Genomic DNA, 25,355 nt, shown 5'->3' with positions numbered 1-25,355 from the left:
GTTTGTTTTACTTTCCGTTTGGGAAGGATTTTTAATGCATCTCAACTGTTATATCAATCAATTAATTTTTATTTAGATGATGTCCCTGATAAATATTTCTTATATAATTTAAAATTTGTTTCAAGTAATACTTATACTCTCTGTTTTAAACTAGGAACACTTGCTAAGTACTCTAAGTATTTGTGCAGTTATGATTGATTGTCTTCCTTTGGATAATATTCCTGTGAGTTGTGTCCCTCACATGGTTTCCTCACATTCCTTTCTGTTATGTATCGGATATAGTTTGTTGCGTCTTTAAGTTCCATGTTTCCTGTTAAATAAAATATGTCATGTTTAGGTGATTTTTTGAGAATTGGGGGTTTTGCGAAATTTGCTTATTGTTTTGCAAGGTACCAATATTTTTTATTTTTATAACATATATAGGGTGCTCCCATAGCTACCACTTTCTTTAAAATGCAGATTTTCTTCCCGTTGTTTTTGGAAAAATGTACCCAGAAATTTTAGACTGTCTGTCCTTCTATCTGTTTTTAGCTCACCTGCCAAGGACAAGTGAGCTTTTGCCCTGGTGCGACCTTCTGTCCCGTCCCTTCGCGTCGCATCCCAATTCAATGTAAACACTTAGCAACTTCATTCATTGACAGATTTTGGTCAAACTTTATATAAATATCAAGTAGTGGTATACTTCATAAATCGTTGTATTTCAGGGATCCAAGGTGAGGGTCAAGGTCACACTTGCTACACATAGATAATCATCAACTGATTCAATTTAAACACTTAGCAACTTCATTCGTTCATGGATTTTGATAAAACTTTATGCAAAGGTCAAGTATGAGTAGACTTCGGACATTGTTGTGTTTCCTGGTTACAAGGTCAATGCCAAGGTCAATGTTGCTATATATAGAAAATCCTCAACTGATTCAATTTAAACACTTAGCAACTTCATCAAATATGTTATGGAGATGGTAATAACATACAGAAAAAAACATTTGAATATTATTAAAGTCAACTTATCAACTTTAAGTGTAGAACCTTGTGTGTGTGCATACATGGACTTTATCCAGTGAAATAAAATATTTGTTGAAGCTTTTGGATAGCTTTTCAGCCTTTGATATCAAAGGTCAAGGTCACTTACTATAAATATAACATCAGTTTGTGCACTGTATTTCGAATTCTGTTGGACTGATTACACTCAGATTTTATCGAGTCCTTCCTGGAAGAAAATGCCTGCTTGGGATAACTTTTCGGGTCCAGTGGTCAAAGGTCAATGGGTCACTATAAATAGAAAATCTGTTTAATGCACTACTGCACAATATTTTGATTTCTCTTGGGCTGATTACACTCTTGACTTTATACAGTGCTTCCTCAAAGAAAGTGCCTGCTTGGGATAACTTTCCAGGCCCGGGGTTTAGGTCTCTATCACTGTTACTATATGAATAGAACATCAGTTTATAAAATGCATTACTTATATTTTGAGTTCTGTTGGGCTGATTACACTCAAGACTGTATCCAGTGCTTTTATAGAAAAAAAACACCTCTTGCTTTCACTAGTGGTTGCTACATGTATGCCTAACCACAGTTTCTTTAAAATCTTCAATAAGCATAATTATGGAGAATAGTCACGGCGGCATTGAAAATATATATATATAAATCTTATTATCGGTTAGCTTGTAATAATGATAATAATAATAAACATTTATATAGCGCCCTATATAATTTGTAAAATTGCTCTTAACCACTTTACAACATATGGATAATAGTATTAGTTAAATCTGTGAAACAAAAAAGGCTTACAATCACCATTATACAGTTAGCAAGAAGATACTCATCGCAATGTGTACATCAATAAACATATATAAAGGGTGGTATGTACATGACGTCTGTGTAAAGAGTCTTAAATGCAGACGTGAAAAGGCGAGTTTTGATGTCCTTCTTGAATTTGATCAGGGTATTTGACTTTTTAATACCAGATGGTACGCTATTCTACAACTTGGCCGAAACTCTCTTAAAGCACAGGCATACACAACAATGATTCTGACTTCAACCGCAGTGATCGTTACGGCTGATACTGGGTAACAGCCTCCTGGAGGGATGGTGGAGCTATTCCATTTAGTGCCTTGTATGTGTACACCAACATTTTGTACTGCAACCTGTATCGGACAGGTAACAAATGCAATGAATATAGAACATATGTGATGTGCTCTCTCTTCCGAATACGAGTAACCAGTTTTGCTGCAATTTTCCGGAGTGCAGACGACTTGTTATTGAAGGAAATAGGGGACGGACTAAGCGACGGATGGAATTCTGTTGTATACTTAAACAATGATACAATTGAGTTTTTTAAAGTCTGTTTCAAATGGATGAGTATACAACTAATGTTTTTTTCTTTCTTTTAAATTCACGTATTTCATAAAAAAATATATTTGTCTAGCATTAACGTTTCGTGAACTGGTGAAAAACACTTGTGCTACTCTAGGGGCTAACATTTCCTTTCATATATTGATATTAAGAAAAGTTTTGATTTTTGATATTTTCCTGACATTTTCTGTCTTGCAAGAACCCTTATTATTAGGTACAACATAAATGTAGGGGTTTGTTTGGCACACCGGATGTACGGGTTTAAGAGTGTGTTTACCAGATTGTTTAAACACTGGGAAGGTTTAGTTATTGAAAGGAAGGGAGGATAGATAGATAGGGTCGATTGTGTTTGTTAAGACAACAGGACATAGTTAGACTGAGGTTTATTATTTTATGTTTTATTTCGTTTAACATACAGGTGGAACGAGAATTGAGAATACATGGAAAGAGGCCGCATTTGGATGTGCTGCTGCTAATAGTTTTCCACAACCGGTCCCCGAAGAATGTACGATTGGCTCTTCTGGATGGTTGGGAGGATTTCGAAGTTTGCAGTATGTGCCAGGTAATCGTTATAAGTAACCCAATTAGATGTACCTTTTAGTAGTTATATCCAATTAGATATACCTTTAGTAGTTATCTTGTTTTACTTATAAAGTCAATTTTATTTCAATAATAATAATAATAATAACTATTATGTATGCGTATTCAATACCTACACCAAACGTTGTAGCCCCCAAAACAAAAGAAGACAAAACTCCCATCTTTCTTCCCCGCTCGTGACCCCAATTACGACGAAAGAGACACATAGTGACCCCCTTCCTCTCCCTTTAATGGCGCCACTATGGCGGCTTACTGCTGTGCGTCATTGTTTGACCTTATACAGGCGGTAGTGATTTGGTTTTTCCTTATTATTTACTGCAGTCTTTGTTACATGTAATTATGCTCATTCTACCTTATAAATGTTTTTTTGCGAATTAGAGTTACTTTGTGCCTTTTTCTGCCGGTTGTTACTACACATGTTCCGAGCGTGGTGTACCATGTGGTCCGCCATTATCGAGTTCTGCTCACTGCCGGCGTGCTGAAAACTTCCGTCATCTGTTGCAAATGTTTTGCTGTTAATTCTTTATAACATTAGTGTACACTGAACGTTTGTAGTTTTATTTTTTCGGGTAGTTTGTATCTTTAAAAATAAATAAAAAAAATGCTCACATCTTGTTGCATATTTGGAGAGGTAGGTAGTATACAGAAACCACCAAATCCAACAAAATGAGGTCGGGGACCATGTTTGCATTTCATTTACTCGCGAGTATGATATTAGATGAACCGGTGAAATATATGCGATAGCAAAACAATTCTGATACAATTCATGCTGATTTACCGTCTTGAAGGACTACAATAGCGATGAATCACGAGTACATTTTATCGATTAAACTGCAGAGTTTGGATCTGGACCTGAGACAAGTGTGCTTAAATATATAAGGTAAACGACCTTATAAGCTTAACACATAATTTAGCATATAATTGAACTATAATCGATTGTCATAACAAACGTGTCAGTTTCGGGTACAAAGAAATAAAAGTAACAAATGACCTATACGGGGGTCCTAGACTACTGCCCTTCGCCCTACGTTCTTTCGACGAGCGAGCAGCAAATCGAATATTTTAATTGTGTCGATGTTTTTTTTTTAAATAGCGAAATTGAGCGAGACATGTAAGTAGCCAAGGACATAACACTGTACCACTGTAGTTCTAATCTAGATCCATACTCTAGTAAAATTTCAGAATGATCTATTAAATATGTGAAATGCAGATCCGGTTACTTATTATTTTTCTGTTATTAGGTTCAACTGTCGGTACCTTTTGCAAACGATTATCTTATTCGAAGAATAACGCCATGCCAAGGTTCAAGGAAGTGAGTTGTAGCAGTTCGTTTAAATTCTACTGCATTTACAATGGTAAGTTAATATTATTTTGCTATTTGATGTAACTAGACACGTACGATGTCTTAAAGACGTATACACGAGGCATATTTCTCCGTAACATTGGAGCTCGTGTGATCAGTGATATTAGATATATAACATATTTAGCATATGACTATCATGTTATACAGTGTTAATAAAGCCGTTACATAAACTATCTTTATGACACACGTGTAATAAAGCCTTCAGCGTGTAAATAATCAAGGTAATTATTCATATACTCAACTCAAGAATATATTGAAGATGTTATCAAACACTGGTTTGACACAAACAAACCCGACACTATCGTCAAAACAAACATAAGTTTTTTGTTCACGCCTTGCTTTCACTTAAAACATATAACTAGGGTTAGAAGTTAACTTTATACTTCTTTTTACATTTGTTTCTATCCAATCACTTGAATTTGCGTTTTCTAGATGTAGTTAGCATTTGGCCGAAGTGTTATGCCATAACATCAACACTACATAAAAACCACTGGTTCTCTGTTATCTATTTCATCTTTTTGTATAATTTTCATAATGCCTGGTTATCTCTTTGTTATATTTTGCAATATGTAATTGTTCATGTTTCTGTCTTGAAAATAGTCGAATAGTCTCGAACATGACAGATTCCTTTGTTTGCTCTGTCACAATAACTTAATTGCTTATATTTTTACTATTTTACAAGATCAAAACGAGCTTTGAACGTAATATAAGCCTCAGAAGATTACACCCTTAAACAGTGTATGTTTTTTTTTGTCTCAGAATCGGGATATAACGAGATATGTGACGTCACAAAATCATCTTCATGCGACACTACACTTATCTGTTCTGACCGTAGCGGTACCGCTAGGTGTCTGTGTAGTGATGACAAATACTGGTATGAGAAGTACAGAATCTGCACGACGAGTACGTATTAAAGTCAATATTCCTAATTCTGCAAACAAGTATTGCCACACCTTGGATATACAATGTCAAATATGGTGATACAAAAACACGCGAATAGTCATGACATTTGCTTTATAGGCGTCATCACTTCTACGGCATTGTATTCATTCTCATTTGGTAGCGGTAGATGAGTTAGTGGATATTTTATGAGAATTTTCACCTGAAACCAGATCTTGTAATGTTACGAACATATTGGAAATAAAACGTTGATGTACGATAATATGTTCATATATGCCTGTGGTTGGATAATTTCGACAGCTTGGTTTTGCGAAAGAGGGCTAGAAATATCTACATATTCAATCATAATTTTCGTACATGTTTTTTTCGGTAGTTTTTTATAATGTTAAATAAGAGAGGAAGTCGGAATATTCCGGGATCAGATTAAACAAGTTTCACTGTAGAAGTTATAAACATCGTATATACAGTATTACAAGCACTCTGCTGGAACAATTGTTAAATAACCTACAAAACTCCGCCTCCTTATTCTTCTACTTTGTCTAAATTCCATTAAAGATACCTAAGTGTAGTCTTTTTGAAATTAAAAGTACACAGTATAATGAAGAACATAGATAAAAATGAAGGCTAAGACTACATGTATAAACTGTGACGTAGATTGAAATCTAGAGTGTAGGTATAATTCATAACGTATATTATACATAGATTATCAGAGATAAAGTACGAAATTTGTTTCAATCATTTAACTTTTTCCTGCGGATTTCATTATTAAACTTTGAACATAATCTGATACCTACCTTTGTGTAGATCCGAAAATGAATGTTTGAGCAGTCGTCAATTTGAATAGCTGTGATATTGTGAAAAATAACTGTGGACACATATTATTCCTGGTGGCGACCCTAAACGAATAAATGGCAAAGAGATAAGATGTTATTGTCAATGTCCAAATAGTATCGCGGTACTTGACACCGTCAGAAGGAATAATCATCAGCAATTTCATAACAAGCTAGCAATATAACAGCCATCAAATAAATTGCAGGAAATTCCCTGCTGACCTGTCCTCATTGCCAACATTGACACATGATGGCAAATTAATACTCTTCAAAACCAGAAACAACAATGCCTCGTGTCAAATTTGCTCTTTGTAATAAAATAGCAAATTAATGACCCATTTGGCAGGAAAATCCTTACCGTGAACGACTCCAAACAACTTCTGTCTAAAAGGAAATATCAAAAGGTCGCTGAAGCAGTCAATACCTCTATCCCTACTGTACTGAGCACTGCGTATCTATGATAATAGACATACCCTCTGAAGGAATTAAAAATATGAATAAAGGTCTTGCTGCCAGTCATGTAGGAAAAAGACATTCCCAAGATCTGAAAGATGTACCTGGTCACCTAAAAACAGAACTAATTGGCTGCACACAATGTCAGGGTATTTAATATACCTTCCTCCTTTGGACATCTTAAGAGTAGCTTACTTACTATTTATTCGCACCTTGTGTTTATGCAAAATACCCCCTGGCCTTTCTTCACTGCCTGGGAAATGTTTTTGGAACATATAATGAAGATTTAGGCAACTAGCCCTACGCATGTCCAATTACATTTAATGTCATGTCTGAAATGTTACCAACGCAATGAATAAGCCTTGGGAGGTGTTTCATAATTTAGCATTGATTCAAAAGTTTCTAAAATAAAATACAAAAATAAACCATGTTACTTTTACCTTGCCACCACAAATAAATTGCACAGCGTTGGAGACGCAAATGTTTCCCTTCCTCCGGGGATTTAACATGAAAAAAAGCCCACTTAACAAAGTAGGAACCTATCAACCCGGCCTTGGGCCTAAAACCCTTACCTTACTGTTTGCATTCGCATATAGGATCATTTCTTACAGTCAAATCCAGAAACTACAGGACTTAAAATTACCGGTCTTAAAGTCAGATAATGCTAAACTTATTTGCAAAATTGCATTAAACTGGTATATCGTGACTGGTCGCAGATTTAAAAGATATAAAATGAATTACCTGCTGAAGGCTAGGTAGTCATTTAGTGTCTGTAACGTTACAATGTTTGTAATGCCTGCAAGGCCTGTCTGTATTACCTGTTATTTGGTGGTTTTTAGGGTCGGGTAGCTTCAGAGTTGAGATTAACACCTGGAATGATTTTATACAAGTGGCTGGTCCCGATCGGCTGAAGGAGCCAGACTTCTGAACTTTGCAAACTTTGAAACGTTTACACTGTATCAAATACAATACTACATATAGAAGAATGCGTTTGCCCTGAAAAGTGTTAATGAAAATTCAGGAAAAAAAATATGTCTCTTAGTATACTTGTACCAATCTAAGTACATGGCAAGGGGAAGAACACCAAGTGCTCCTGGAAGTTAGTGCCACCCCGCAGCTTGCTACCTATAGCACTATATGTAAACATTGTGAGAATTATTCGTGGTTGCCATATTTTTGTTTAGTTCGGTGGCAAGATTTTCCAGCAGATTGTAGGCATTGCCATGGAAACAAACTAATTTTATAAATGAGCTTGTCAGGACTGGTAACTAAACCTTTGTCAGATCCTTCAATTTTACAGTCAGCTATATCATTAATATACTTTTTTGAATAACAAGAAACTCATTGACCACATCGGTCGTTTATACTGTCAAGAGCTTGAAATCAAGGACGCCACACTCTCTAAGCTATATGATAAGCGGGATATCACGACTTCCGTGATATGTGCCAACTGCTAACGAACAACCTTATGCAACAGGGTTTCCAAAGATGCAGGTTGATAAAGACTATGAAAAAGTTTTATGGCTGCTGTCAGGATCTCGAGAGAAATGTGTCATTTCTTTGTGTGAGAGGAAGGTCGATGCTTTTGTTTGAGGTCATTAGAGTGTCTTGTGATTTTGTTGTCACTACTCTAGTTTTCGATTAGAGTAGAGGACGTGACATTACTAGGATCCGACTTTGATTTACATGGCGAATGTCATCGAACAAGCAGAAGACGTTGACGTTTCCGGAAAAAGAAAAAAAGAAAAATAAGATGTTCAGGAAAATTGACCGAAAGATCTTTTGAATTCTTCAAAATCCATATTCTATTTATTCCTCTTCTTGAGTAAACAGTGTCACAATAAGACTGTATCCCTGATTTAATTGTACTAAGAATAAGCGTGAAAGTTTGGATAATGTCTTGTTTGATCAACTGGAAGAGCCAGCAATAAAACGATTATAAGGATTCTCATATTCCTATCATTAGTGGGTATTTAGAAATATTGTAATACAGAATCGGGATTAGTTAGTATTTTGTCTTTCGAAAATATTAGAATGTATACGTAAGGTTACCTTGGTTATCGAGCAAGTCTAAGTGCGGTTGCAAGTAGGTGATATATGGTGTCTGCAAACGAAGTTTGATTTATTAGATGCTTTGTTTGCAGACACAACTATCCGCCTATCATGTAGATCGTTAAGTGTGGTTTATTAGATGCTTTGTTTGCAGACACAGCTATCCGCCTATCATGTAGATCGTTAAGTGTGGTTTCTTAGATGCTTTGTTTGCAGACACAACTATCCGCCTATCATGTAGATCGTTAAGTGTGGTTTATTAGATGCTTTGTTTGCAGACACAACAATCCGCCTACCATATAGATCGTTAAGTGTGGTTTATTAGATGCTTTGTTTGCAGACACAGCTATCCGCCTATCAAGGAGATCGTTAAGTGTGGTTTATAAGATGCTTTGTTTGCAGACACAACTCTCCGCCTATCATGTAGATCGTTAAGTGTGGTTTATTAGATGCTTTGTTTGCAGACACGGCTATCCGCCTATCATGTAGATCGTTAAGTGTGGTTTATAAGATGCATTGTTTGCAGACACAACCATCCGCCTATCATGTAGATCGTTAAGTGTGGTGACGACATCGGGTTAACAAATGGACAGATGCTTCCTGTTTTTATTTTAGATTTTAGGCATCTTATTGTTTCTTTGAATGATGGACCAAATATATCCAGTCCATTCTAAAAGTTGCAAATCTAAACCATAGATATTGTGCTTGTGGTATATGTTTGAAAAATGAAAATCAACGGTTTTCTCATTTAAAGACGATATAAATAAATATGAACCAAATATTAGTAACAACATTTGAGACATCCTTTTCTAAAGAATGTTTTATCTTCAAAATCAATCATCATTTTGGACTTAATTTTAGGAGCAGTCGTTGAATAATAGTGCAAGAAATACACAAACTAAAACAATTTACATGTGTAAATGTTTCATCCAATTTGGCTAAGGCGTTTTGTCCTGTGTTTTACTGTGTAAGAATGTGTGATGTTCTTCGTTTTAGAGAAGACATACGGTCAGACTTGCGATGTCAATGTGACTGGTATATGTCAGGAGAAGATGTCGTGTCAACCTCGCGCCGGGGTACATATGTGTGATTGTAACGAACAGCATTACTGGGACGTGATGGTACCTGTATGTCAACCAGGTATGTCAGGTGAAGAATTGTTCAGTATGTGACAAGGTGTTGTTTACTATACAGTTTATTGATCTCAAGTGTCTTTTACTCTAAACTTCATATAATGGACTTAGTAGCAAAGCAATCTCCTCAAGAACACTAGTATTCAAAAGCACAATGACCAGCCGTGACATTGTAGGGAATGTATTTTAATGCGACCAATCAAATTGTTTCCGACCAGCGGGATTGCTGTACAAATGTACAGTGATAATTTACATGTCATATCTGAATTATATATTATCTTCTTTAAGAAAAAAAAAAAATTGTTGCTCGCGTAAAGTTGCGGTCCGAAAATGATTTTATTATGAAAAATTACTATGTATCTGATAGGTATACTTTTGTGTATGTCTTTTAAAAAACCTGACAATGGCCCGACTGAAATATAAATATATTGAGGATAAGATCATGAAATGATTGAATTCCTGGTTGACAATATTTCCGTTGTGCTCGGTGACAGGTTTTTCCACCAAACTGCTGGAAATACCATGAGAACAGACTTAATTTGAAAAATTCTACATCAGCCTCAAAACTCGATCTTTACATACAACTCGACCAATAGCGACACCTAAATGCCATGTTTGGTCACCATCACCTACCTTCAAAATAACAGACTATAGAATTTGTTTGATTCTACATGTACAAAGAACTCCTATCCCTGGTAAGGCATGCGAATGGTTTGAATGTTCTAAGGAACTCGGTATGAAATCGGTGCTTGTGTTTAGAAAATGGCTTAACAACATGTAAAAGGCGTACTTCGATTTAACAAAAAAAATGCAAAGTTAGAATTAATTTATTATCTAGGTCATAAATGTTCTTACTGAGTACAATAAATCCTAAATCATTACTAATTCAAATACAATTTATACTAATTATAGTATGCTCATTTTTTCATACAATCATAGTTTGAGATTTTATCGGATATACAATGTCCTCTACTGATGTACTCATTGTACTGTCGTTGTTGTTGTTTATTCAGTTACCATTTGTTCACTGTCAATGCTACTGTTTATGTTAGAGAAATAGTCAAATTTATCAACATTTAAAAAATTAAATTAATGAAATGTACAAGACTGATTTTTTTTAATTTTCATCAAATTTATCAATTGGTTAACCAGCAGTTACCATTACATTCTACTTATAACTTATACTTAGAATGTGGTTTTGACATGTACTGACCTATGAAACACGTTTCTAATGTTTCTAGGTTAATCTGAATCTGATATAGTGTACATCTGATATAGTGTACATCTGATATAGGGTACATCTGATAAAGATTACATCTGGTATAGTGTATATCTGATATAGTGTACATCTGATATAGTGTATATCTGATATAAGGTACATCTGATATAAGGTACATCTAAAATAATAGAGTGTACATCTGATAGAGTGTAAATCTGAAATACTGTATCTGTTGTTTACAGTACATCTGATATAAGGTACATCTGATATAGTGTACACCTGATATAGGGTACATCTGATATAAGGTACATCTGATATAAGGTACATCTGATAAAAGGTACATCTGGTAAAAGAGCAAATCTAATATAAGAAACATCTGATATAAGGTACATCTGATATAGTGTACATCTGATATAGTGTACATCTGATATAGAGTATATCTAGTATAGTGTATATCTGATATAGGGTACATCTGATATAGTGTGCATCTGATAAAGGGTACATCTGATATAGAGTATATCTAGTATAGTGTATATTTGATATAGTGTACATCTGATATAGTGTGCATCTGATATAGAGTATATCTAGTATAGTGTATATCTGATATAGTGTACATCTGATATAGTGTACACCTGATATAGTGTGCATCTGACATAGGGTACATCTGATATAAGGTACATCTGATATAAGGTACATCTGATAAAAGGTACATCTGGTAAAAGAGTACATCTGATATAAGAAACATCTTATATAAGGTACATCTGATATAGTGTACATCTGATATAGTGTAAATCTGAAATAGTGTACATCTGAAATACAGTACGTGTTGTTTACAGTACATCTGATATAAGTAATATCTGATATAGTGTACATCTGATATAGTGTACATCTGATATAAGGTACATCTGATATAAAGTACATTTGATATAGTGTACATCTGATTTAGAGTACATCTGATATAAGAAACATCTGATATAAGAATCATCTGATATAAGGTATATCTGATATAGTGTATATCTGATATAGTTTATATCTGATATAGAGTATATCTAGTATAGTGTATATCTGATATAGTGTACATCTGATATAGTGTACATCTGAAATAGTGTAAATCTGAAATACAGTACCTGTTGTTTACAGTACATCTGATATAAGGTACATCTGATATAGTGTACATCTGATATAGAGTATATCTGGTATAGTGTATATCTGATAAAGTGTAAATCTGAAATACAGTACCTGTTGTTTACAGTACATCTGATATAAGGTACATCTGATATAATGTACATCTGATATAGAGTATATCTGGTATAGTGTATATCTGATATAGTGTACATCTGATATATTGTATATCTGGTATAGTGTAAATTTGAAATACATTACCTGTTGTTTACAGTACATCTGATATAGTGTACATCTGATATAGTGTACATCTGATATAGAGTATATCTGGTATAGTGTATATCTGATATATAGTGTTCATCTGATAGTATAGTTTACATCTGATATAGTGTTCATCCTATATAAGGTACATCTGATATAGAATACATCTGATATAGAATACATCTGATATAAGGTACATCTGATATAAGGTACAGCTGCTATTTAGAGATTATCATATGACCATTTTGATATCACACCCCATACCAGCCTGAGAGTCCTGATATCAGCCAGAGGGCCGAAGGCCAGAGGGCTGATACCAGGACTCGAGGGCTGATATTGGGTGTGCTATCAAAATGGTCATATCAGAAACTTTTTATCATATGTTTTTTTCCTTTAAAATAAACGAAACATACACAAACAAATCATTTCTTTATTTTATTTACTGATATTCATGAAAATGATAACAAAAACAATGATGTATACTGATAAACAAAACAGTAACAACTATCATAAAAAGTCAACATTTAGAAATTCCTAAATTCCTACAAAATAACATGGTTATTAATAGTTTAACAATATAACACAATTGATCTGGTTGGAATTCAATTTAATCACTGTCCGAATCGATCATCAACACAATACAATTTTCAATATCCATTGGGCATTCCTCACTTAATGATTACAGTAATACTAACTAGAACCAACAGCTACCAAGCTTATAGAACTATTTATTATTCATTTGAATACTGTACCTACCTAAACCAAGCGCCCCTTTTTCATACAGAATTGACAGTTCTTCCTTATTTAGTGAATCAGCAGCATTTGGTCGGTTTCCTTTGCCTTGAGTCTTCAAATTCTTCATTTTGGCACTTAGCACATCACGAGAATGTTTGAATTTAATATCGGTCAACATATTGACGTCGTAGTGTTTCTTCTGTAGGTAACGGTTAATGCTTGATTGTTCAAGTTCAAGTTCAAGTTCTTTATTACTTTAAGTCGGTTGACTTATCAGTTATAACATATATACAAATGAATACAGAGACATCATACAATATGATACACACACACATACACACACGATTGTAAACACCTCAGACTTGATGGTTCGTACTCAGATTTCTCTTTTTTTCTGACGTTCATGAAGAACTTGGCCATGTAATCCGCCAACTGAACCGAGTCAATAGACTCTGGAGATCTCCACTCATTTTGAGACATCAAATAATCCGTGAAAATTTTGATGTCGGATTGCGTTTTTCTCGCAGTATTCTTGTTCCTCATGAAAGATGAGAAAATGTATCCTTGTTCCTCCTTGTTCCACAAAAGCTTCGGTATCATTAACTAGCATTATTAAATCGCCCCCCTGCATCCATTACACGTTTCGTCTCCTTTTCCAGGATTAATTCATCTAGTTCAACAATCCTTGATGCCAGTTCCTCTAACATCTCCTCGCCAGTACTAGCTATAGACGTCGCCATCGTTGTTTTTGTTTACGCAGACGACAGGTGTACCACTAATAAGCAAATCCAAATACGGAAGCGGCTCCACCCGGAAATTTGGGTGGGGCTTTGTAAATCAATCTTTAAATTATTTTCCATGAAACGGCATTTATTCCATGCCAACAATTCGTTTGTTTACATTAAAAGCGGACAACTTTAAGCGGAAACGGCAAAATCCGGAAATTTAGGAGGGGGTGTGATATCACTCTTCTAGGGGGTGTGATATCACTTTCAAGAAGGTGTGATATCACCCGGGCTGATATCAATTTGTGGAAATTTTAGACTTATCACATATACAAAAAGGGTGTTATTATTAGTAAACATATGATAAAAAACCATCTGATATGGTGTACATCTGATATAATCATATAAGGTATATCTGATATAAGGTACATCTGATATAAGAAACATCTGATATGGTGTACATCTGATATAAGGTATGTCTGATATAAGGTACATCTGATATAAGAAACATCTGATATGGTGTACATCTGATATAAGAAACTTCTGATATAAGGTACATCTTATATAAGGTACATCTGAAATAGTGTACATATGATATAAGGTACAACTGATATAGAATACATCTGATATAAAGTACATCTGATATAAGGTCATCTGATGTAGAATACATCTGGTATAAGGTACATCTGATATAAGGTTCATCTGATATAGAATACATCTGATATAAGGTACATCTGATATAAGGTACATCTGATATAAGGTTCATCTGATATAAGGTACATCTAATATAGTGTACATCCTATATAAGGTACATCTGATATAGAACACATCTGATATGCTGTACATCTGAAATTGTGTACATCCTATATAAGGTACATCTGATATAAGGTACATCTGATATAAGGTACATTTGATATAAGAAACATATGATATGATGTACATCTGATATAAGGTACATCTGATATAGAGTTCATCTGATATAGAGTACATCTGATAGAGTGTAAATCTGAAATACAGTACTTGTTGTTTTCAGTACTTGTGGTATACAGTACATGTGATATTGTACATCTGATAAATAGACCATCTGATATAAAGTACATCTAGTATAGTTTACATCTGATATAGTGTACATCCTATATAAGGTACATCTGATATAAGGTTCATCTGATATAAGGTACATCTGGTATAGAATACAGCTGATATAAGGTACATCTGATAAAGTGTACATCTGATATAAGGTACATCTGATATAGTGTACATCCTATATAAGGTACATCTGATATAGAATACGTCTGATATAAGGTACATCTGATAAAGTGTACATCTGATATAAGGTACATCTGATATAGTGAACATCCTATATAAGGTACATCTGATATAGTGTACATCCTATATAAGGTACATCTGATATAGAATACGTCTGATATAAGGTACATCTGATATAGAGTACATCTTATATAAGGTACATCTGATATAGTGTAAATCCTATATAAGGTACATCTGATATAGAGTACATCTTATATAAGGTTCATCTGATAAAGTGTACATCTGAAATAAGGTACATCTGATAAAGTGTACATCCTATATAAGGTACATCTGATATAGTGTACATCCTATATAAGGTACATCTGATATAGAATATATCTGATATAAGGTACATTTGATAAAGTGTACATCTGATGTAAGGTACATCTGATATACGTACATCTGATATAGAGTACATCTGATAGAGTGTACATCTAAAATACAGTACTTGTTGTTTACAGTACTTGTGGTACACATTACGTGTGGTATTGTCCATCTGATATAGATTACCCCTGGTATAGTGTACATCTGATATTAGGTTCATATGCTATAGGGTTCATCTGGTATACAGTACATCTGATATATTGTACATCAAATATACAGTACATCTGATATAGTGCACATCAAATGTACAGTACAACTGATATATTGTACAATAAGTATACAGTACATCTGATATATTGTGCATCAAATATACAGTACATCTGATATATTGTACATCAACTTTATATAATTCATATGATATAGGTTATATCTGATATACGGTATATCAGATATACAGTACATCTGATATAGCGTAATCTGCAATCAACTACACATTTCTTTTTACATCGAGAATAATGTTTCTAAAGCATATGCAATAATAATAGAATAATTTACTGTATTGTTTACTCCGTTACCAGTTATACCATACGGAGGAGTTTGCAACGACAGTAACCAGTGTTTCAAGTCTACCGGTGTGTCCTGTCTTTCAACAAACGATCAACGGGCGTGTCTATGTGTAACGTCATCATACTGGAGCGAATCCAGCTTGTCATGCATCAAACGTGAGTACGTTTATAGCGATTTGTATGTGGAAGTGTTATTTTCGATCACACAAGAACTTTGGAAACAGAGCATCGAATAAGGAGTAGAATATTTATATACGGTAACGTTTAACTGTAATGTTGTAATAAGGTGAGATACATGTCTATCTATAACTACATGTATTATCTTTTGATACTATAAGGGGGTGTGATTTTAACTACGGAAATCGAAGGTCCAAATTTCGTGTTTGTAGCCAAACAGATACTTGTAATACATTTCCATACTATAATGATGTTTGATTTTCTTAACAAACTTCTGTGTTTTAGAACATGGTTATAAACAGACTTGTCCATTCGAGATAAGTAACAGCTGCAAAAGTAACCTGATGTGTAGAAACAACGACTTGGTGTGTGCTTGTCTCAAAACTAAGTACTGGGATCAGTCGGAATGTTCTGACAGTCCGTATGATTTGATTTTTCTAAACTGAAGTTGAAAAGCAATTGTAATTGTAATAAAGAGCTTATAAAAATGTTCAGAAAACATATTTCTATGGAGAAACCAAAGAACCGAAGTTCATCAATCTATGTCTGATCGGATAGCTTCTAGATTACATTCTACATTATCCGTTACAATGTGTATTCACATCTATACTGCGTTCTGCATAATCCGTTATAATTTATAATAGCATCTATAGAACTAGTATTCTACATTATCCGTTACAATTTATAGCAACATATATACTACGTTCTACATTAGAAGCATCTATAGTGTGTTCTACATTATCCGTTAATGTTTATAGTAACATATATACTGCGTTCTGCATTATCCGTTATAATTTATAATAACATCGAAACTACGTTCTGCATTATCAATTACAATTTAAAGTAACCTCCATACTGCATTCTACATTATACGTTACAATTTATAGTCACATATACACTACGTTCTACATAATACGTTACAATTTATAGTCACATCTATACTACGTTCTACATTATACGTTACAATTTATAGTCACATATACCCTACGTTCTACATAATACGTTACAATTTATAGTCACAGCTATACGACGTTCTACATTATACGTTACAATTTATAGTCCCATCTATACTACGTTCTACGATGTGACTATACATTATACGTTACAATGTATAGTCACATCTATACTACGTTCTACATTATACGTTACAATTCATAGTCACATCTATACTACGTTCTACATTATACGTTACAATGTATAGTCACATCTATACTACGTTCTACATTATACGTTACAATTTATAGTCACATCTATACTACGTTCTCGTTATACGTTGCAATTCAAAGTCACATCTATACTACGTTCTATATTATCCGTTACAATTTAAAGTAGCATCTATACTATGTTCTATATTATCCGTCATAATTTAAAGCAACACCTATACTGCGTTCTACATTATCCGTTACAATTTATAGTTACATATATACTGTGTTCTATATAATCCGTTTCAATTTATAGCAACATCTATACTATAATGTACGTTCTACATTATCCGTTACAATGCATAGTAATATCTATACTGCGTTCTGCATTATCCTTTATAATTTATAGTAGCATCTATACTACGTTATACATTACCCGTTACAATGCATAGTATTATCTATACTGCGTTCTGCATTATCCTTTATAATTTATAGTAACATCTATACTACGTTATACATTATCCGTTACAATGCATAATAATATCTATACTGCGTTCTGCATTATCCTTTACAATTTAAAGTAACATCTATAGTGAGTTCTATATTATCCGTTACAATGCATAATAATATCTATACTGCGTTCTGGATTATCCTTTTTAATTTATAGTAACATCTATAGTGCGTTTTACATTATCCGTTACAATGTATAGTAACATCTATAGTGTGTTCTTAATTATCCGTTACAATGCATAGTAACATCTATAGTGCGTTCTACATTATCCGTTACAGTGCATAGTAACATATATAGTGCGATCTACATTATTCGTTACAATTTTTAGAAGCATTTATTGTGTGTTCTACATTATCCGTTACAATACATAGTAACATCTATAGTGCGTTCTACATTATCCGTTACAATGCATAGTAACATCTATAGTGCGATCTACATTATTCGTTACAATTTTTAGAAGCATCTGTAGTGTGTTCTACATTATCCGTTAATGTTTATAGTAACATATATACTGCGTTCTGCATTATCCGTTATAATTTATAGTAAAATCGAAACTACGTTCTGCATTATCAATTACAACTTAAAGTAACCTCCATACTGCATTCTACATTATCCGTTACAATTTTTAATAACATTTATAGGGCGTTCTACATTATCTACATTATCCGTTACAATTTCTAGTAACATCTATACCGCGTTCTACACTATCCGTTACAATTTATAGTCACATCTATACTACGTTCTACATTATCCGTTACAATTTATAGTCACATCTATTCTACGTTCTATATTATCCGTTACAATTTAATGTAACATCTATACTATGTTCTATATTATCCGTCATAATTTAAAGCAACACCTATAATGCGTTCTACATTATCCATTACAATTTATAGTTACATCCGTTATCCGTTACAATGCATAGTAATATTTATACTGCGTTCTGCATTATCTGTTACAACTAATAGTCACATCTATAGTACAAGGTTCTACTTACTTGTAGTTTAAATACACATCTCGACTACATTTCTACTTACTGTGTTGTAGTTTGAATACACATCTAGACTACGTTATACTTACTCTGTTGAAGTTTGAATACACATCTAGACTACGTTTTTAAATAATCTTTTGAAGTTTCAATATACATCTAGATTACGTTAAACTTACTCTGTTTAGTTTAAAATGCACATCGAGACAACGTTTCTACTTACTCTGTTGTAGTTAAAATACACATCTATAATAGGTTCTACTTACTCTGTTGTAATTTGAATACACATCTAGACCAGGTTCTACTTACTCTGTTGTAGTTTAAATACACTTCAAGGCTAGGTTCTACTTACTCTGTTGTAGTTTAAATACTCATCTAGACTACGTTCTACTTACTCTGTTGTAGTTTTGTAGTTTAAAATCCACATCTAGACTGCGTTTCTACATACTCTGTTATAGTTTAAATTCACATCCAGACTAGGTTCTAATTACTCTGTTTTTGTAGGTTTGTAGTTTAAAATCCACATCTAGACTGAATTTCTACATACTCTGTTATAGTTTAAATTATACAGATAAACTACTTTTTTATTTACTTTGTTGTAGTTTAAATACAAATTTAGACTACGTTTCTACTTACTCTGTTGTAGTTTATCTAGACATATAAACTAGGTTCTTCTTACTCTGTTATAGTTAAAATACACATCTAGACAAGGTTCTACTTACTCTGTTGTAGTTTAAATACAAATCTAGACTAGGTTCTACTTACTCTGTTATAGTTCAAATACACATCTAGACAAGGTTATACTTACTCTGTTGTAGTTTTTCTAGACATATAAACTAGGTTCTACTTACTCTGTTGTAGTTAAAATACACATCTAGACTAGGTTCTACTTACTCTGTTATAGTTCAAATACTCATCTACACTAGATTCTACTTACTCTGTTATAGCTCAAATACTCATCTACACTAGATTCTACTTACTCTGTTATAATTTAAATACACATCTAGACTACGTTCTACTTACTCTGTTATAGTTTAATTACAAATCTAGACTAGGTTCTACTTACTGTGTTATAATTTAAATACACATCTAGACTACGTTCTAGTTACTCTGTTATAGTTTAATTACAAACCTAGACTAGGTTCTACTTACTGTGTTATAATTTAAATACACCTCTAGACTAGGTTCTACTTACTCTGTTATAGTTTAAATACAAATCTAGACTAGGTTCTACTTACTCTGTCACAGTTCAAATACACATCTAGACTGGGTTCTACTTACTCTGTTATAGTTCAAATACTCATCTAGACTAGGTTCTACTTACTCTGTTATAGTTCAAATACTCATCTAGACTAGGTTCTACTTACTCTGTTATAGTTCAAATACTAATCTAGACTAGGTTCTTCTTACTCTGTTATAGTTCAAATACACATCTAGACTAGGTTCTACTTACTCTGTTATAGTTCAAATACACATCTAGACTGGGTTCTACTTACTCTGTTATAGTTCAAATACTCATCTACACTAGGTTCTACTTACTCTGTTATAGTTCAAATACTCATCTAGACTAGGTTCTACTTACACTACTGGAACCATATCCCATAAAAATCCCATGAAATTCCTGTGAAAACCACATTAAAAAGCCTGGATGCCATTAATAAGGCCATGACATTTCGTCGAAGTTTTTTTCATGGGCTTGCCTAAATGCCATGAATATATTGTTCATGGCCTTGGATACCCCATGAATCACACATACATCCCCTTAAATTTCAATGAATATAGTTGTCTGATACGAGTGTCAAGAACCATGGCCATGATTTCTCGTCGCAAAAAATAATCATGGTCATAGTATGGCCCTGAAAAAAGGAAATCATGGCCATGAATTCCGATGGTGTATTTCATGGCATTGAAATTTGGAAAACCACTGCCATTAAAATTAGTTGCTCTAAAAGTGTCCGAGATACCAGATAGTTCAAGGCCACGAAGAAAAATATCATGGCGTCCAAGTAAAGACATGAAGAATTCATGGCCATGAAAAAGTAATTCCACAGCTTCTAGTAAAGATCATAAATTCATGGCCATGAATTTTTCAACAAAGGCCATGATATCTATATATATATCATCATAGAAATTTTTAATATAGTGTTCACCATGCATGTTCATGGCCATGAATATTTACAGAATTAATTAGGGTATATCATGGTATATATATATGTTGGAACGATTTATCATATCACAACACGAGTGTACATTTGGCACATCACGATAAATGTACTTCGTAAATACGAGAAAATATATGCTGAAAACTGCTGAACTGTTCAGGATAATGCTGAAAAATGCTGAACTGTTCTGTTAAATTTTTAAGCCGTTATTGTTTTCGATAATAAAAGAAATGAGAATTTAATGCTCATGAAACTAATTTTTATGATCATTAAATTAATTTTCTTTATTTTTAATGATCATTTATTTACTGAAACAAGTGTAGTTAGAAGAAAGTTGATGGTCAATAACTATAACATCAGTTTCCATGATCAAACCTTCGAATCTAATATATTAAGTTAATAAAGTCCGAGAGATCCGAATAAATACTATGTCGATGACTCCCGAGTGTTACCGAAAAGATAAACAAATATGGCTGCCGTAGAAGACGAACCGATATGTCCAAGACAAACTTTCGACTCTAATGGGCTATAAAAGATTAGACAGTATGATAAAATGGAATACACATGACAGGTATGATGTTATATCAACACGCTGAACAATCGTTTTGAGTATAAACATGTGTTTCCCGTAAAAATACAGATTACATCTAGCGGTGGACTTGTCGTCTGCTGATCAATACACATTGATTGGTTCAATATGCAGTCTTCACCTCGAATTGAAACACTTATATCGTTAATTTACAGACTAACAACATAATACTACGACCTTATTTGGATGGAATACTTGTATCATGTTACAATTTGATGAAATACAACAATATGAGATAATTTACACCCGAATTCCCGTATAAGAGTACAGATGGTCGGTGTTCATATCGGACTATGTAAGCTACACACTTCAACATCTCACATTATGATTTAAAACAACATCTCACATTATGATTTAAAACAGCATACGTATGGGATGACACAATCTCATAAAATATAACAATCTCAAAGTATTCAATGTGAAATTCGTGTATAATAATGGAACAATAATACTATCACTTTCTAAAGTTCTATAGCTACATGTACAAGACATGATCACACAAATATAGATATACTTCATTCACTGACCATATGTAACTAGTGATCATAGGTTTGTGTAATTCTTGCCTTCTTAAGTTTTATGTACTTTAAATCATGATCTAGATCTGCATCAATAATGGAGACATTCAGATTGTAATAAACAGCATCATGACAACACACACAAATATTTGTATCTAATTTTGATGATTGACAAGTTTGCATTTTTGGATTCTCGGGTGAAGGTCAGACAGTGTCATCCTTTTTGAATTACTAAAATAGAAAGATTTTGTGACAGAAAGCAGGAGGGCATTCATGTCGTTCTAACTTCTAAATTTATTTTTATTATTTGAAGACGATATATATATAAAAAAAATCACTTAGAAAAAGGCTTAAATGGACTAAAGTTACCCATCACTACAGTCAGTAATTGCCCTAAATTTATCTAACAATAATTTGAGAAACAAGACATTTTTTTTTTGTTTTTTGGTCCTAGTGTTGAAGTGTATGTTGTATTGTTTAGCAAACAGTGATTAAGAAGCATTGTTGAAATGTCCCGGAACTTGCTTAATGTTGTTTGGCTAGAAATCACAGTAAGGTTTGCTTATGCATATATCAGTTGGCTTTGCTGAAACATTTCTGAATTGTTCCTGAAATCTTACGGCAATATCTGATGATGAAACCCAATGATTATTGACTTTCTATTCAATTTTCATTCACACACAAAATAGCATAAAATGATAAAATGTAATTTTGTTTGCTGGTTTATATTTTAGTGGTTAAACACAACTTTATAAAGACGAGATCGACACACGAAGGAACATCTGATCTGTCTGTATAAATGGAGGTGGTTCATGTTCTCGTTCCTCTCCTTGTTTTTGTTCAAATCCGGAAAGTACTCTGATAATATTTTAACTGTTTAAACATGCAGCCTAGCTTTATATATGCCTGTATTATTTATGAGTTTCATTTTTCGTGGTGGAGCATAATTTTTCATGGCCATGAAATTATATGTAGTTTTAATCCGTGTATTATTCATGGAAGGATTTTTTTTTATTTTCATGGCCATGAAAATTGCAAAAAAAGACCTTTTTCATGGCAAACAAATCATGGGCCATGAATTCGGTCATGTTTCAGGGGGGTTTCATGCCCATGATTTTTTTCATGGCCATGATAATTTCTATCCTAGAATTTTCATGCTGAATTCATGGCCATGAATTTTGATGTTTCATGGGCTATGAATTTTTATGTTTCATGGGCCATGAATTTCCTTGACACACACATTCATGGCCTTTTTTCATGGCTTTGAATTTCTGTTTTTTCATGGCTGAAAAAATATATTCATGGTAATTTAATGGGGTTTAACAAAAATAAGGGCCATTAAAAAGGTCGTGTTTCATGGGCTTTTTCATGGCTTTTTCATGGCATTCATCTTATGGTAATTTCATGGCTTTTTCATGGCCATATGTACAGTAGTGTTACTCTGTTGTAGTTCAAATACACATCTAGACTAGGTTCTACTTACTCTGTTGTAGTTTAAGTACAATTCTAAATTACGTTCTACTTACTCTGTTGTAGTTTGAATACACATCTAGACTACGTTTCTCAATAATCTTTTGTAGTTTAAATAAACATCTAGATTACGTTATACTTACTCTGTTTAGTTTAAATTACACATCGATACAACGTTTCTACTTCCTCTGTCAAAGTTTAAATACACATCTAGACTAGGATCTACATACTCTGTTATAGTTTAAACAGAAAACTAGACTAGGTTCTACTTACTCTGTTGTATTTTTGTAGTTTAAAATACACATCTAGACTGCGTTTCTACTTACTCTGTTAAAGTTTAAAATACACGGATAAACTACGTTTCTATTTACTCTGTTTTAGTTTAAATACACATGTAAACTAGATTCTACTTACTCTTTTGTAGTTTGAATACACATCTAGACTAGGTTCTACTTACCGTGTTGTATTTTAAATACTCACCTCGACTAGTTTTAATTACTCTGTTATAGTTCAAAAACTCATCTAGACTAGGTTCTTCTTACTCTGTTATAGTTCAAATACTCATCAAGACTAGGTTCTTCTTACTCTGTTATGGTTCAAATACTCATCTAGACTAGGTTCTACTTACTCTGTTGTAGTTCAAATACTCATCTAGACTAGGTTCTACTTATTCTGGTGTAGTTTAGATACACATATAGGTTACGTTTCTACATGCAATGTTGTAGTGTTATCCCACATCTTAACTACATTTCTACTTACGCATTTGTAGTTAAAATACATAAACATATCCCACACAGATACATATATAATGTGACAGTTTCCCACATAGATACATATATACTGTGATAGTATCAAGCATAGATTCATTTATACTGTGACAGTATCGTACACATCTATCTATACACTGTGATAGTATCCCACACAGATACATATATACTGTGATAGTATACCACACATACACATATTCTCTGTGATGTAGTTTATCTAGACATATAAACTAGGTTCTTCTTACTCTGTTATGGTTCAAATACTCATCTAGACTAGGTTCTACTTATTCTGGTGTAGTTTAGATACACATATAGGTTACGTTTCTACATGCAATGTTGTAGTGTTATCCCACATCTTAACTACATTTCTACTTACGCATTTGCAGTTAAAATACATAAACATATCCCACACAGATACATATACACTGGGATAGTATCCCATGAAGATATCTATACACTGTGATAGTATCCCACACAGATGCATATATACTGTGATATTATCACACACATACACATATATACTGTGAGAGTATCCCACATATATACATATATACTGTGATAGTATTTCACACAGATACATATATACTGTGATAGTATACCACACATACACATATTCTCTGTGATATTATCACACACATATAAATATATACTGTGATAGTATCCCACACATATACATATATACTGTGATAGTATCCCACACATATTCATATATATACTGTGATAGTATCCCACACAAACACATATTCTCTGTGATATTATCACACACAGATACATATATACTGTGATAGTATACCTCACAGATACATATATACTGTGATAGTATACCTCACAGATACATATATACTGTGATAGTATCCCAAACATATACATATATACTGTTATAGTATCCCACACATATACATATATACTGTGATAGTATCCACCAGAGATACATATATACTGTGATAGTGTCAACCATAGATTCATTTATACTGCGATAGTATCGTACACATATATCTATACACTGTCAAAGAATCCCACACAGACAAATACATACTATCAAAGTATCCCACACAGATACATATATACTGTGGTAGTATTCCACACAC

At 33.4% G+C, this 25,355-nt stretch overlaps 1 protein-coding gene across 1 annotated transcript in view; it reads left to right on the top strand.

The window, feature by feature from the left end:
- LOC110451476 overlaps positions 1-16,593 on the top strand; it is a gene marked incomplete at its 5' end in the record, with an annotated part of 44,325 nt that extends 27,732 nt beyond the window's left edge. The window contains 6 exons of the mRNA XM_021499515.1: positions 2,774-2,917; positions 4,197-4,310; positions 5,078-5,221; positions 9,550-9,693; positions 15,956-16,099; positions 16,406-16,593. Of these exons, the coding sequence (XP_021355190.1) occupies positions 2,774-2,917; positions 4,197-4,310; positions 5,078-5,221; positions 9,550-9,693; positions 15,956-16,099; positions 16,406-16,566 (851 nt within the window). The remainder of the gene's footprint in view (positions 1-2,773; positions 2,918-4,196; positions 4,311-5,077; positions 5,222-9,549; positions 9,694-15,955; positions 16,100-16,405) is intronic.
- Between the last annotated feature and the right edge of the window lie 8,762 nt (positions 16,594-25,355).

This window comes from Mizuhopecten yessoensis, unplaced genomic scaffold (genome assembly GCF_002113885.1).
Source record: "Mizuhopecten yessoensis strain PY_sf001 unplaced genomic scaffold, ASM211388v2 scaffold6055, whole genome shotgun sequence".
NCBI lineage: Eukaryota > Metazoa > Mollusca > Bivalvia > Pectinida > Pectinidae > Mizuhopecten > Mizuhopecten yessoensis.
Note: the sequence above shows the minus strand (reverse complement) of the source record. Positions and strands in the feature narration are given on the sequence as shown.